Raw genomic sequence first — 15,238 nt, 5'->3', positions numbered from 1 at the left:
CGGAGTGACGTCACGATTAATTCTCTCTGCGCTCCAACAGTCTGCGAGATGTTGTCATACCAAACAGTAATCACTGCACTCCTCCTTGTGCTATCTCGTGCTGCTGTAAGGCAGAAAGTCGCAATATTTCAACAAAGACTCTCCTGTTCTTTCGTTCATGTAGTCGCCTACAGAGCTTGGGACGTGCGCCAGCTCTACATGCGAAGGCCCGCGAGGCCTTCGCGGACCGGTGGGCTTTCCCGGCGTGCCAGGTCATCATGGGCCCCCAGGACAGACGGGTTTGCCTGGACCTCGAGGTCCGCCAGGACCACAGGGACTGCGCGGTCCACACGGACCAGAAGGACTTCGAGGTCCAGCAGGACCGCGAGGCTCTCTGGTAGGATTCCGTTACAAATCATTTAATCGTTGTTGCATTCTAAATCACATGTAAGGGTCCGAAAGGATCTCCTGGACCTCCAGGAAAAAACGCGCAGGGACTGCAGGTTTGACTGTTTAGACGTTTTATTAATTCACTTGATACTTGTTATCAGGGACCACCAGGAAAAGCGGGCCCTGTAGGACCCCAAGGACCTCAAGGAGAAAAAGTGCAATAGACATTGCTCCTTACGTTTACAAAAGACTTTTTAATATTTAGGGTAGCAGAGGAATAGCTGGACCAGCCGGTTCAAAGGGAGACACTGGACTAAATGGTCTAGAAGGTCAAAAGGGTACCCGCGGAGAAAAGGGATTGCAAGGCATTCGAGGACCTCAAGGGATTACAGGACCTCAAGGGATTCAAGGACTTCAAGGACTGCAAGGGCCCCAAGGACTGCAAGGACCTAAAGGTGATCAAGGATCTCAAGGATCTCAAGGATTTCAAGGAACTCAGGGAATGCAAGGGCCAAGAGGAGTTCAAGGACCCCAAGGAATTCCAGGCTTGCCTGGACCCAGCGAATGTTTAAATTCTGTGGTTCCTTTCAATTGCTCTTGCAGCTGTATTCTTAAAAAATTTCCTTTAGCAAAAAGCGGCACTTATTTTGTCAACGGAATTAGAAACAAACCTGTATCTGTCTACTGTGACATGGAAACGGATGGAGGAGGGTGGACGGTATTTCAGAGACGCAAAGATGGATCAGTAGACTTTTATCGAGGATGGAATGATTATACAAACGGCTTCGGCGATCCTCGTGGTGAATTTTGGCTTGGACTTGAGAACATTCACAAGTTAATGAATTTCGTGGCGCTTGAAGGACAAGAGCTTCGAATTGACCTAAAGAACTGGAGAAATGAGTCTGCCTATGCCACTTACAGTGAATTCTTTGTAAGTGATGCAAGCAGTAAGTATGCCCTACGAGTTGGTGGGTACTCGGGAACAGCTGGAAATGCTTTCGAACTCAACAATCGAATGATGTTCACTACAAGAGATCGAGATAATGATCGTCAGTCATACAACTGCGCTGAACGTTACCACGGCGCTTGGTGGTACAGTCGTAGGCACGCCAGCACTACTTGCCATAATGCCAATCTGAATGGAAACCATTTCAATTCTGCCACAACAAATCAAACTGGCGTTACTTGGAGACAATGGAAAAATAGCTGGGAATCACTTCAATTCACAGAGATGAAATTTCGATCCAACCCCTATCATCTTTTCAATGAAGTGCCGTTAGATTCCCAATCAGCTAGCCTTGCTGGTGAGTGACCTATTTCAAAACTGCCTAAATAACTCTGATTCTATAGAATTTCTTCTGAAACCGGACTGTTTGTGTTCATGTTTACTTAAAAACGACGAAAAAGCAAAGAGCGGTATTTACAAGGTATTTAGATCTGCATTTCGTTCCTCAATAATCAAAGTCTATTGCGACATGGACACTGATGGGGGCGGGTGGACAGTGTTTCAAAGAAGACAAGATGGCTCTGTAGACTTCTATCGCAAGTGGATAGAGTATAAAACCGGATTTGGAAATATGAATAGCGAATTTTGGCTGGGGCTAGATAAACTGAACTGGATGCTAGGACTCAGTAAAACTGGCAATCAGCTTAGAATTGAGCTAGGAGACGGGACTGATAACAGGGCCTACGCAACGTACAACGATTTCGCAGTGGGAAACGAAAGTGCTCGGTATGTGCTTAGAGTGTCTGAATACAGTGGAACAGCGGGAGACTCGCTTACCTATCACAGCGGAATGGAGTTTTCCACAAAAGATTTAGACAATGACGGCACTTTCTTTAGGCACAATGCAGTAGAGTTTTCAGGAGCATGGTGGTACTATGGCAGGAATCCTCAACATTCAAATCTAAATGGAAACTATTCATCAAACAATTATGACGGCCTTGAGTGGAAGACTTGGGAAACAGTTTATGCAAAAGTTACTGAAATGAAATTTCGAGCCAACGAATGAGTAGCATAGGAACTCGCTTTGGCAAAGTTAGAGGTCCGTTGGCCATGAGCATGTTGGTATAAACACACAAAAGAGCCCCCCTTGTGCCTATCACGCCCTGTACGCTTGCATACCTTTCCTAACCAGAACAAATGAGACTTCGGACGGCTGCGAGGAGAGCAAAGGAGAGCCCAAATTCTGACGGTTGTTGTCCCGTAGGATTTGCCCGTATATTTTGATGGCTCTGGCGGTGGAAAGCTCCGTAAATCCACATGCCGACTGGACATCGTTCATACGACCGCACCTAGTGTATCTTGGAAACAACGTCGACTTTATGTCGACGCGTTTTCTTGACAGTCTTTGCGAACGGGACGTTCTCGACGACGACGAGTACGACGAAGTCGTTCACATGGAATTGCGAAAGGACAGACGTAAAAAATTGTTGATGGACATTCTACCAAGGCGCGTAAACAACGTGGAGAGATTCTGCAGTGCCTTGGAAGCAGCCAATCAACGCTACATAGTCAAATACCTCAGAGGTACAGTATGCAGCATGAAGTACACGAGAAGTAATAAAACAGCTCGTTTAGAAGCGAATGCTCGTATGGCTGTTGATGTGAGTGACAGCTGTGGTGAGGATGATCAGGATGGCGGTGGTGACGATGATGGGGTGCGTCTCATTATTGCTGGGAAAGAATGCCAGCGAGAGTTTGAGCGAAACAAAACGGCTATACTCGGTTTCTGGCAAAGAAACTTGGCTATGGAGTCAGTCAAATTGACGTCAATATACAGATAATGAAAGTTGAACCAGAACCTAAAAAAGCAAAAATTGGTACTTGCGTCATGGGTCAATTGTTACAACAATAATTTATCAATTTCCCTAATTACCTGCCCTCTCTTTTCTAAGGTAATACCACTTACGTGACTCTCCTATTTCCGGCATTGACGGACGTCGAATTCAATAAAAAAACAGAAAATGGCGTTAAGAGTCTTGGCCTCACTGATGGGCGTCAAAGTGGCTCAAGTCCAAGTGAAATGACTCGATACGGGAAGCTTGATGGCTACACTTGAAATTCCCTGTATCGCTGTACTGCATCTTCTTCACTACATGGCTGAAGACATGATCAACGCAAATTTGAGCAAACTGCTAATAGTGGTAATAGAAATTGGATTGATGCCAAGAATCACTATAGGTAAGAAAGAGGAAGATTCAGTGGCAGCGAGTAGAGATCTGGAGATAGGCATCCGGATAGAATTCCTGATAAGCAAGAGTAGCTTGAGTTTTCTTGCCACTTGACTTGGCATGGACTGATTAAGTAAAAAATCAATGCCTTCAGAACCCAACGCGGAGGAGGGGTCCTAGGGAAATAGGCCAGAGTATAATAATGCTGTACCCTTTTTTAGATGTTGCTGAGTTTCGTTCTCCGGCTGATCTCATTCTCGATTTCTACAACCGCGAAGACGAACCTTACGATAATGTAGTCCGAGGCAATTACGGGTCGCGTCTGTGCACTAAAGCGGACACTCATTCAATGGGTCAATTCACTGGCGTAGATCGAAACCTTGTCGGCGGTTCTGACGTCCTCACCTGTGACTCTCCGCGTTATTGATACGATGAGATTCTGGTAGAATACAGGTAAATAGAAATAATTTTGGCAATTCGTATGATATAATGGCTCTTTATCGTTTAGGAAATATTCGGCAGGCCGTTGTAGCATCATGAGATTATTTTGGCTTCTTAGTCGGTAATAGTAGTTCTCTGCCCGATATTCGTTAGAGGGACGGACGAAAAATTTAAATTTTTTACGCAGTACCTGTAGGATTGGGATTCAGGTAGAAACCGTTTTGCCTTGTGGACTTCGTTTGCCAGAGAGCGTAGGTCGTCTCCTCGATGCATTGGCGTTGGGGTCTCTTCTCCTTTCTGCCTGTTATCGCGGACGCATCGATGAAACCTTCCATACAGTACCATTGACTAAAACAATCAATGATTCGTATAAAGATTTACCTTCCTTCGTTCTAAGTTGAAAGCTGCTTTAGGAATTCGTTAGTCTGTCTGATGGGCAATCAGTTACGTAAAGAGCATAGACTGCTGATATAAAAATAGCTTACTTATCATTGGAATCAAAGGATACGGTATTGATTCGAACGCCTCGGTCTGCATTCAGTTTTCCAACCGCCTCTAGTACGCTCTCTATACTGTGATCCTTTGAACCGAGAATATTTACTCCAATTTTAACTAGCTCGTAAGCCAGCTTACGGGGCGTCCATTCGTGATCAAGTAGATTCCAGCAGCACCAGAAATTTGAAAAGCGAGCTAGGGGAAATAAGCTATCAGGTTGACAGTTCAAACCCTGCATGCGGAGTACAAGTATAAAATGTTCTATTTAAAATTTCACACGAAACTTGACTTTTGTACAGGGTATACTAGGTCCATCTGGTCCTAGAGGCAATCAAGGTATCAAAGGTCAAAAAGGAACCGCAGGCTCAGAGGGAAAGCAGGGGCAAAAAGGAGAGCAGGGAGTACAGGGACTCAAAGTACAAAGTGGCGAATTTGTAGTTTATAATAAATAAATAAACAAAATTTATAGGGAACTTTGGCACAAAAGGTAGTCAAGGAGTATAAGGACCAACAGGGCCGCAAGGTCAAAAAGGAGAAATGGGTTTGCAAGGATTGAAAGGTTCTCGTGGTCTTCCCGGTCCGCCCGGAGTACTATTAGATCACAAGCAACTGAGACAATTGCGTACTTGAATTATGTACTTCCTCTCAAAGCTCCTGCAGCTGCATTCTTCAAAAGTTTCCTTCAGCTAAAAGTGGTGTTTATGTCGTCAAGGAATCAAATAGCAAACGCACTTCTGTCTACTGCGACATGGAGAACAAATACTATAGCTGTCTGAATCGCTGACTTTACGGTTACTTCTGAAACCTAATTGTTTGTGTTCATGCTTACGCAAACGCAAAGAGCGGCGTTTATAATGTACTGGGATTTCGTTCTTCATTAATCTGACCGCGATGATCTGGTCTTATCTTCTTTCCTACTATTGTACCAACTACTTTAAGGGCCTACACGTACATTTCGTTACTCCCTTTGGGATTGCCCACGCCAAATTTCTCGTGACTTGGAATGACGTCACGATTATGTGCGGCTCTGGCACGGAGACGCCACCTAGTCTTAGATACGGTATGACTGGTAGTGTATATAAGTTCTTGTTGCTCTCAAATTGGCCAACATAGTTTACACGATGCTGTCACTCCAGAATCAAGCGATTATTGTCGGCGTACTGCTCACTCTGTCTTTTGCTCCCTCTATTGCTTTTGTAAGGCAAAGAACGTCGTTTAGACCCAACAAAAACACTATAAACACTATTTATGCAGACGTCTACAGAGCACTCGTTAACAGAGTCATGGCAGACGTTTACAGAAGAGCAGATGTCTACAGAGCAGACACCTACAGAGCAGACGCCTATCCATACAGAGTGCGCCAGTACATGCAAAGGCCCGCAAGGTCCTCGCGGACCAATTGGCCTTCGCGGAGTGCCAGGGACTCAAGGTCAAACCGGTTTGACAGGACCTCCCGGTGTGCAAGGCCAGCCAGGGCCGAAGGGAGTGCGCGGTCGGCGCGGACCAGAAGGACCGCAAGGCCCAACAGGACCGCAAGGCTCACCAGTTAGATTTCGTCAGAGAACGCGTTTATTTGTTGCATTATACTACTATATCTAAGGGTCCAAAAGGATCTCCTGGACCTCCCGGGAAACAGACGCAGGGAATGCAGGTTTGACTGTTGTATTCCAATTATTTATTTGATGCTTGCCTTCAGGGGTCACCAGGAAAAGTGGGCCCTAGAGGTCCTCAGGGACCCGACGGAAATGAGGGGCAAAAAGTGTTTAGAAAATAGAAAATTCAAGTTATGCTTTCGTTAAAGTTTTCTAAATAATATTTTATAGGGTAGCCAGGGAATAGCTGGACCAAAGGGAGACGTCGGTTTAACTGGTCCAAATGGTCCAAAAGGAGCTCGTGGGAAAACGGGGCTGCAAGGCATCCGAGGTCCTCGAGGGATTCAAGGACAACAAGGATTGCAAGGACCTGAAGGAAATCAAGGACCTAAAGGTGCTCAAGGATTTCAAGGACCTCAAGGAATCCAAGGTCCCCGAGGATTTCAAGGGCAAAGAGGTGTACAAGGAGCTCAAGGCATTCCGGGCTTACCTGGACCGAGCGAGTCTTTAAACTCCATAATTCCTTTCAATTGCTCCTGCAGCTGCATCCTTCAAAAATTTCCTTTGGCAAAAAGTGGGATTTATTTTGTCAACGGAATTAAAAACAAACCTGTATCTGTCTACTGTGACATGGAAACCGATGGAGGAGGGTGGACAGTATTTCAGAGACGCAAAGATGGATCGACAGATTTCTACCAAGGATGGAATGACTATGCAGACGGTTTCGGCGATGTCCAGGGCGAGTTTTGGCTTGGACTGGAGAACATTCACGAGGTGATGAATTTTGCGGAGCTCGAAGGACAGGAACTTCGAATTGACCTAAAGGACTGGAAGAATGAGTCTGCCTATGCCACTTACAGTGAATTCTTTGTAAGCGATGCAAGCAGTAAGTATACCCTACGAATTGGCGGATACTCGGGAACCGCCGGAAATGCTTTTGAACTCAACAATCGAATGATGTTCACTACAAAAGATGAAGATAATGATCGCCTGTCCTACAATTGCGCCAAACGTCACAACGGCGCTTGGTGGTACAGTCGTATGCATAGCCGTGGGATTTGTCATCATGTCAATCTGAACGGGAAATATTTCAATTCTGCCACAGAAAATCAAACTGGCGTTACTTGGAGACAGTGGAAGAATAGCTGGGAATCCCTTAAATTCACAGAGATGAAATTTCGATCCTACCCTTATCATCTTTTCAATGAAGTGCCATTGGATTCCCAGTCAGCTAGCCTTGCTGGTGAGTGACCTATTTCAAAACTGCCCAAATGACTCTGATTCTTTAGAGCTACTCCTGAAACCCGATTGTTTGTGTTCATGTTTACTCAAAAATGACGAAAACGCAAAGAGCGGTATTTACACGGTATTGAGATCTGCATTTCGTTCCTCAATAATCAAAGTCTATTGCGACATGGATACTGACGGGGGTGGGTGGACAGTGCTTCAAAGAAGACAAGATGGCTCTGTAGACTTCTATCGCAAGTGGAGAGATTATAAAACGGGATTTGGAAATATGGAGAGTGAATTTTGGCTGGGACTAGATAAACTGAACTGGATGCTAGGACTCAGTAAAACTGGCAATCAGCTTAGAATTGAACTAGGAGACGGAGCTGAAAACAGGGCCTACGCAAAGTACAACGATTTTGCAGTGGGAAACGAAAGTGCTCGATACGTTCTCAGAGTGTCTGGATACAATGGAACAGCGGGAGACTCGTTTACCTTTCACAGCGGGATGGAATTTTCCGCAAAAGATTTAGACAATGACGGCACCTCCCGTAGGCACAATGCAGAAACGTTTTTTGGGGCGTGGTGGTACCATGGCCTGGCGCCGCAACATTCAAATCTAAACGGAAAATATTCATCGAACGGTCGCCAAGGCCTCGAGTGGAAGACTTGGGAAATAGTCCGCGCAAAATTTACTGAAATGAAATTTCGCGCAAACCAATGAGGAACTCGCGTTGAGGAACTCGCGTTGAGGAAGTTTTTGATGTCCGTGCACATGTATTGTCTGTGTTAGTGGTATAAACGACAAAATAGCCACCCTCGTGCCTACCACGCCCTGGACGCTTGCGTCGCTTTCCTCACCACAGCAAACCAGACTTCGGACGACTGCGAGGAGAGCCAAGAGAGCCGAAAAACCGACGCCTGGTCCCGTACAATTTGCCCGTATATTTTGATGGCTCTGGCGGTGGAAAGTGTCGTAAATCCGCATGCCGACTGGACATCGTTCATACGACCGCACCTAGTGTATCTTGGAAACAACGTCGACTTTATGTCGACGCGTTTTCTCGACAGTCTTTGCGAACGGGAGATTCTCGACGACGACGAGTACGACGAAGTCGTTCACATGGAATTGAAAAAGGACAGACGTAAAAAATTGTTGATGGACATTCTACCAAGGCGCGTAAACAACGTGGAGAAATTCTGCAGTGCCTTGGAAGCAGCCAATCAACGCTACATAGTCAAATACCTCAGAGGTATGCAGCATGAAGTACACGAGAAGTAATAAAACAGCTCGTTTAGAAGCGAATTCTCGTATGGCTGTTGATGTGAGTGACAGCTGTGGTGAGGATGATCAGGATGGCGGTGGTGACGATGATGGGGTGTGTCTCATTATTGCTGGGAAAGAATGCCAGCGAGAGTTTGAGCGAAACAAAACGGCTATACTCGGTTTTCTGGCAAAGAAACTTGGCTATGGAGTCAGTCAAATTGACGTCAATCTAGTGGATACAGATGATGAAAGTTTTGAACCAGAACCTAAAAAAGCAAAAATTGGTACTTGCGTCATGGGTCAACCGTTACAACAATAATTTATCAATTTCCCTAATTACCTGCCCTCTCTTTTCTAAGGTAATACCACTTACGTGACTCTCCTATTTCCGGCATTGACGGACGTCGAATTCAATAAAAAACAGAAAATGGTGCTAAGGGTCTTGGCCTCACTGATCGGAGTCAAAATGGCTCAAGTCCAAGTGAAACGACTCGAGACGGGAAGCCTGATGGCTACACTTGAAATTCCCGGCATCGCTGTACTGCATCTTCTTCACTACATGGCCGAAGACATGATCAACGCAAATTTGAGCAAACTGGGAATAGTGGTAATTGAAATTGGATTGATGCCAAGAATCAATATAGGTAAAGAAAGTGGGGGGATTCAGTGGCAGCGAGTAGAGAGAGATCTCTGTGAATGACCTGGAGATAGGCATCCGGATAGAATTCCTGATAAGCAAGAGTAGCTTGAGTTTTCTTCCACTTGACTTGGCATGGACTGATTAAGTAAAAAATCAATGCCTTTAGAACCCAACGCGGAGGAGGGGTCCTAGGGAAATAGGCCAGAGTATAATAATACCTTTTTAGATGTTGCTGAGTTCCGTTCTCCGGCTGATCCCATTCTCGATTTCTACAACCGCGAAGACGAACCTTACGATAATGTAGTCCGAGGCGATTACGGGTCGCGTCTGTGCACTAAAGCGGACACTCATTCAATGGGTCAATTCACTAGCGTACGCCAATTAGATCGAAACCTTGTCGGCAGTTCTGACGTCCTCACGTCCACTGTGACTCTCCGCGTTATTGATACGATGAGATTCTGGTGGAATACAGGTAAAATAGAAATAATTTTGGCAATCTGTATGATATAATGGCTCTTTATCGTTTAGGAAATATTCGGCAGGCCGTTGTAGCATCATAATGAGATTATTTTGGCTTCTTAGTCGGTAATAGTAGTTCTCTGCCCGTTACAATAGTAATATTCGTTAGAGGGAGGACGAAAAATTTTAAATTTTTTACGCAGTACCTGTAGGATTGGGATTCAGATAGAAACCGTTTTGCCTTGTGGACTTCGTTTGCCAGAGAGCGAAGGTCGTCTCCCCGATGCATTGACGTTGGGGTCTCTTCTCCTTTCTGCCTGTTATCGCGGACGCATCGATGAAACCTTCCATACAGTACCATTGACTAAGACAATCAATAATTCGTATAAAGATTTACCTTCCTTTGTTCTGAGTTGAAAGCTGCTTTAGGAATTCGTTAGTCTGTCTGATAGGCAATCAGTTACGTAAAGAGCATAGACTGCTGATATAAAATAACTTACTTATCATTGCAATCAAAGGATACGGTATTGATTCGAACGCCTCGGTCTGCATTCAGTTTTCCAACCGCCTCTAGTACGCTCTCTATACTGTGATCCTTTGAACCGAGAATTTTTACTCCAATTTTAATTAGCTCGTGAGCCAGCTTACGGGGCGTCCATTCGTGATCAAGTAGATTCCAGTAGCACCAGAAATTTGAAAAGCAAGCTGGAGAAAACAAGTTATCAGGTTGACAGTTCAAACCCTGCATGCTTATGGCTAATTAATAAAGATGATATGATATATGCACGACACTGGCTATATCCCAGCACTACGTTACAATCTGCATCTAAGATTTTACCTACCTTCAAAGCCATCAGGGTATTAGTGTTTCCCTCGGCACGGAATCCGGATATGAATTTGATTGCATCGCTGCAATTGTCCTCGCTAGGCTCTACCGTCTTTCCCTGCCAAGCCAAGGACTCGGAAGCAAACGAAACGATATCAAATCTGAAACATAAGAATCACGTGTCAACCAATAAAAGGAACACACACAATGATATCCCACTGAATTTCGTTTCCGTGTAGCTGCTCCCAGACGAGAGCGGCGAGCGCGACTTTCAAATGTTCTATATTCGGTTTCATTGATCCTGACACGTCGACAAGTAAAACAATTTGCTTCTCGACAACCGATCCGAATATAGCGAAGCTTCCCGACGCCAGCCAGTTGAGTCTCTTCTCGTATCGTCTAATGACCTTCTTCAGCTGTGACTCATACGCGAGAAGCTCAAAAGGCCGCAGCCTCAAATGCTTGGAAACACCCTACGAGGAAATAGACTGTATTAGTAGTACATACAGTAGTGGTACCAATGTGGTACCTTGATCGCCACTATTGGAATGCCACAGCAATGTCTTGAAGAAAAACATTACACTTTATCTAGATTTGCTCTATTACTCTTATGTCTTACTGTGCGCCGACTTCTTGATCTAGCGTTGAAATTTTCTCGCTTTTGTGACCGCTGTCCATGCTCGACACGAGACGATCCAAATCCAAATTAAGTCGACTTAGACCGTACTTCTTTAGCCACTGAAATAATTTCCCGTTGCCAGGTGAAACGTCTACGAGTTCCGTTCTAACGTTTTTGCTGCTGAATAGCTCTTCTTCGTTCGGAATATTCGCACTTTTGACGTCAACGCTCTTCGGCTTTCTCAATTCCAATTTATCAATAGACATAGCTGTCAAAAAAATATCATATACGATGTATGGTAATGTTTCTCTCTCACTCTTGTCATTTCGAAAGCCCGTGTAGCAGTGCAAGTGCGTCAGGTAGCGAGCCTGAGCTTGAGGAGCGCTCTTAGGACGAACTAAGGAGACATATCAATAATTAATTGACTTGCCTCAACTGCTAGTGATTCCCACCTAGTGAAGACGATGGTTTCTCAGCATATGTTTCAGATATGAATGTCTGAAAGTCCTCAAGTCAGACGTTTATCATGGAATTCATCTCTGTGTTTACTTTTCTCGCTAGAGACGATGTCGTCTCCCTGGGCTCCTTCGGAATCGGCGAAGATCTTTTCGTCGGCGACGCTGCTGCTCCAAAGACGGGAGACGATGCTTCGTTTCTCAGCAAAAGCTATATGAGAATTGATTATTACCAAACAGATAGTTCCTGCAGTTTATTACAACAAACCCTATTTCTTTTAATTTGTTCACATCGCTCCAGTAGTTGAGAAGCCTAAGAACACGTCAAGAAAAAAAACTGAGGCTATCAGTATTGTATTATTGCCTTTTCGTGGTAGCTCTTCGTCCTTTCTATTTCCTCGCGAATTGCAGTCGAATCGTCTCCTTCAACGAGCAGGGTCTCGCTGTACTTATGATAACGGCCGCCCGTCAATTCGGCAAGACTCTGCGCGTAGTCTACCATTCCCATCTCGTTGAAGTATCTGGGAGATTCTTTTGACGCCAATCGTGGTTGATCCACATGCGTTCTCTCGTCGTAGAAGATGACGTGAATTGGAAGCGTGGTGCCAGCAAGTTGTTCGTCAAGATAAGACAGAACCTCGTCCTACAGGAGAGATTTACTATCATTGATTCAATATATTTATGCGTGCCTTTGTCTGATTAGGATGCCCACTTAGAATTACGTACACTGCATCCAGATCTACATACAAAGCATGTGAGACCTAATATGTTGATTAATATTTCTGTACCAAACGGATTGATTTTCTCGTCTTCTGACTCCAACATAATCTTCAGAGCGTTGAGCAAATCACACGAACCTCCGTAATCCCAACTCAAAGTCCACCTAAATAGAAAAAATTGCAGCAGAAATTTTGACGAACAAATAAATACGCTTAGTCTCCTTTATTTCACTGACCTCCAAAGATGATTCAACAGAGCTTCGCTAACACAAACCAAGCCGTCTTTCCACAGCTCCGCTTCGCTGGCAAACCTGAGTAAAACGATCAACCAAGTGCGTACATACTTCTATCTGTTTCTTCCTACTTTGCTATGGCAAAAGAGTCGACCGCTAGCAGCTGCTCTTCCAGAAAGAGACGAAAGTGTTCCTGAAATTTCGTCAGCGATTCTAACGTGCCGAACGACGTGTCGACAAGAAGTCCGACTCTCGTTTCGGCGACGACGCCAAACACGGATCGACTGCCTGACAAAAGCCAATCGCTCCGTTTCTCAAAAGTCTTCACAGTCTTTTCAAGAAGTCCCTGCAGAAAAAAATTACGTTATTAAGGAAAGAAAGAAAGAAAGAAAGAAAGAAAGAAAGAAAGAAAGAAAGGGCCTAAGACGCGCGGAATGGTAGCGTATGTCTACAAAACCATACTTAAGAGACACAGGCTTACCTGATATGCTCTCAACTCGCGAGGATCGACGTGAACGTGTCTGATTGAGCCATCGTGCCACACCAACTTAGCCATATACTAGAGAAAAAATACCTTCTACGCATAACAACGTATAGAACAACGCTGAAAATTCCTACGTCATCGTGAACGTGCGCTCGAACGGTCTTGTCGATGATGGGCACGTAAGCGTCCATTTGAGGTACGGCATTCGGTCCCAGCACTTGGTATAGACTCAATTGTTTGGCTACGGTAAACGTGCACGATGCATCGATGCTTAGAAAGAACTAGAACTCGCATTAAACCTCGCAATCCGTTTTGGTGCAGCCAGCGCTGCGACGTCATAGCTTGCTTGAAAAACGAGCGCGAATATTTGAATTCCAGTGGATAGACAAGCAGCTCGGAGCTAAAGGAAAATCATCTGACGGTTCTTTATAGTACCCCAGCCCTGTTGAGTCCTCACAGTGGCAAAGCTTTGTAATTCCACTCTCCGTCCTTCAAAAGCTAAAGAAAAATTACATCATTTCATATGTTAGACCGATATCAGGCAAACACTGAGTGCACTTTGTTAATTAACAAAGGCGAGCCTCTCAAAAAGAAATTAAAAGAGTTTCAGTTACCTCTTTGACGAGAAGGAAAAGAGACATTGGCTGTCCGTCTGACCGCATCTTGTCGACAGTATGAAGAACCTCCTGCGCTCTAATAAAGGAGATTTCTCAAGAAGAACTTCCGTCGTTGATGTATCTGCTTACCTGCATATTTCTTGGTCAATTTCAAGTAGGTCTGGGCTTTCCACGAACGTTTCGAGAAAACGGTGAAAGGTGCCGGACGTGAGATCGGCCAATTCTCGAAGAAAAGTCTGTCAAGGAGAGATAATAACTGCTGCATGGCATGTAGTGGTATATACTATGGTATCAGGATCGTGGGTTGCATAGGCGCACGCGTGAAAGACGCACGACGATCCAGCCAACGACTCACAAACAAAATCACGAATAACGGAAATCTTTTGACTTGGCCTACACACGTATGCACATTGAAAATAAAATGAAAATAATAATAAAGAACGCACGTGGACGCGAGGATGAGACATATGGAATCCCAGTCGGTCGAGAGCTGGAAAACTTGCTGCAGAGCAGAAAGAACGTTAGGTCGACGACAGCGGGGACGCTGACGACGTATCCAACTCGATGCAGCTCGTACACTACAAGCAATAAAATGCTATTAATTAATTATTATTGCCTTTTGTTTTTACCTAGAGCTATTGACTGCAACGGAATTGTTCCACGGCGACGTGCATTTGGCTGATATCCCAGCTAGGTAAATGATTTCCTTCCTGCTCATCTGATCCAAAACGAGATCCTTGATAAATAAAATTAGATAATAATTACGTGTGGGATATCGTCTTTGCCTGCAAGTTGTGTAAATAGGACTCAAGGAAGTCGAATTCATTTACGCCTATTGACATGTCGAAAATGACGGCCACTCTTCGTCCGTGCAACTGGCCAAAAGTCTATTGATTATACAGTACAAATTTTAAAAAAATCAACTCTACAGAATTTTAATTGCCTTTCGACTGCCAGACAACAGCCACTGCTTTCTAGCCATATGCAAACCCAATAATCTAAAAAAAGAGTCGCTAAATAATTATTTGAGGAAACTATTTGTAATTTGCCTGTTCAGCTTTTCCCTTTCGCGATCGAGCACTTCTATGTCGACCCCGTCTTCAACATCGTCTCTGAGTGTAAAGAAAAATTAATAGAGGCGCCTTTTGAATATATTTCGTCGTTTTACTCGTCCGGACGGCATTTTAGCAGGATGTCCTGTAGAGTTAACTTGGCTGCCTTTAGAGAGAGCTTAGCAATCCATTCGCTCATTCGCGTCTCTTCCATGACGAGAAACGGAAGCGAATCGTCGCCTTCCTGAGTGAGAAAGTCAGTTTTGCGCCGTCTCGCGAAGGAATTTTCAAACTGGAAGAGCAGTATCGGACGTTTCTTCGTCCGTCGTGGCATCGAAGTCGCTCTTGTATTCGTCGTCGCCGCTGGAGCCGCGAGACATCGTCAACTATAACGCGCGGTAAAGCGAATGTTTCTCGCTCACGTCACCATAGCGATTCGACCCGGACGCCGCCCGCGTGCCCAGCAGCAATACGTAGATACAGCATTTTGCACAAAATTTAGGCAGGCTAACGCCAGGGATAACGGCTAGTTGACTCGGCACGTGAGCGAGATGTTGCGCGCAGGGATC

At 44.8% G+C, this 15,238-nt stretch overlaps 4 protein-coding genes across 4 annotated transcripts; 3 read left to right on the top strand and 1 right to left on the bottom strand.

Annotated features, from left to right (window-relative positions):
• The first annotated feature begins 19 nt into the window (after nucleotides 1–19).
• Nucleotides 20–4,386, top strand: LOC136200114 (uncharacterized). Its single transcript, XM_065990455.1, has 9 exons — nucleotides 20–105; nucleotides 164–376; nucleotides 432–482; nucleotides 531–584; nucleotides 635–1,673; nucleotides 1,720–2,899; nucleotides 2,951–3,553; nucleotides 3,765–3,996; nucleotides 4,052–4,386. Exons 1-6 carry the CDS (start codon nucleotides 49–51, stop codon nucleotides 2,379–2,381), a joined length of 2,076 nt encoding a protein of 691 aa, XP_065846527.1. The 5' UTR covers nucleotides 20–48; the 3' UTR covers nucleotides 2,382–2,899; nucleotides 2,951–3,553; nucleotides 3,765–3,996; nucleotides 4,052–4,386.
• Nucleotides 3,469–8,123, top strand: LOC136199982 (uncharacterized). The gene is made up of 14 exons (XM_065990302.1): nucleotides 3,469–3,553; nucleotides 3,765–3,910; nucleotides 4,181–4,193; nucleotides 4,465–4,542; nucleotides 4,601–4,728; nucleotides 4,779–4,895; nucleotides 4,949–5,020; nucleotides 5,419–5,539; nucleotides 5,593–5,675; nucleotides 5,734–6,024; nucleotides 6,080–6,130; nucleotides 6,176–6,238; nucleotides 6,303–7,314; nucleotides 7,361–8,123. The coding sequence occupies exons 1-14, from the start codon at nucleotides 3,469–3,471 to the stop codon at nucleotides 8,020–8,022; spliced, it is 2,922 nt and encodes a 973-aa protein (XP_065846374.1). The 3' UTR covers nucleotides 8,023–8,123.
• Nucleotides 8,124–8,214: 91 nt separating this feature from the next.
• On the top strand, nucleotides 8,215–10,098 carry LOC136200122 (uncharacterized). Its single transcript, XM_065990464.1, has 5 exons — nucleotides 8,215–8,551; nucleotides 8,598–8,849; nucleotides 8,925–9,209; nucleotides 9,432–9,677; nucleotides 9,734–10,098. Exons 1-5 carry the CDS (start codon nucleotides 8,251–8,253, stop codon nucleotides 9,763–9,765), a joined length of 1,116 nt encoding a protein of 371 aa, XP_065846536.1. The 5' UTR covers nucleotides 8,215–8,250; the 3' UTR covers nucleotides 9,766–10,098.
• Nucleotides 8,865–15,151, bottom strand: LOC136200105 (von Willebrand factor A domain-containing protein 3A-like). The gene is made up of 36 exons (XM_065990440.1): nucleotides 15,092–15,151; nucleotides 14,963–15,032; nucleotides 14,786–14,913; nucleotides 14,667–14,729; nucleotides 14,561–14,615; nucleotides 14,403–14,504; nucleotides 14,247–14,353; nucleotides 14,064–14,195; nucleotides 13,902–14,010; nucleotides 13,747–13,853; nucleotides 13,615–13,693; nucleotides 13,458–13,498; nucleotides 13,300–13,400; nucleotides 13,135–13,241; nucleotides 12,998–13,075; nucleotides 12,648–12,862; nucleotides 12,520–12,594; nucleotides 12,353–12,447; nucleotides 12,254–12,303; nucleotides 11,929–12,207; nucleotides 11,833–11,877; nucleotides 11,659–11,775; nucleotides 11,562–11,607; nucleotides 11,426–11,506; nucleotides 11,280–11,377; nucleotides 11,110–11,228; nucleotides 11,020–11,053; nucleotides 10,710–10,963; nucleotides 10,507–10,651; nucleotides 10,313–10,369; nucleotides 10,165–10,259; nucleotides 10,062–10,109; nucleotides 9,871–10,008; nucleotides 9,599–9,804; nucleotides 9,424–9,539; nucleotides 8,865–9,342 (listed from the first exon to the last, which is right to left on the bottom strand). The coding sequence occupies exons 1-34, from the start codon at nucleotides 15,097–15,099 to the stop codon at nucleotides 9,771–9,773; spliced, it is 3,312 nt and encodes a 1,103-aa protein (XP_065846512.1). The 5' UTR covers nucleotides 15,100–15,151; the 3' UTR covers nucleotides 8,865–9,342; nucleotides 9,424–9,539; nucleotides 9,599–9,770.
• Nucleotides 15,152–15,238: the final 87 nt, after the last annotated feature.

This window comes from Oscarella lobularis, chromosome 2 (genome assembly GCF_947507565.1).
Source record: "Oscarella lobularis chromosome 2, ooOscLobu1.1, whole genome shotgun sequence".
NCBI lineage: Eukaryota > Metazoa > Porifera > Homoscleromorpha > Homosclerophorida > Oscarellidae > Oscarella > Oscarella lobularis.
This window is presented reverse-complemented; position numbering and strand designations above follow the sequence as displayed.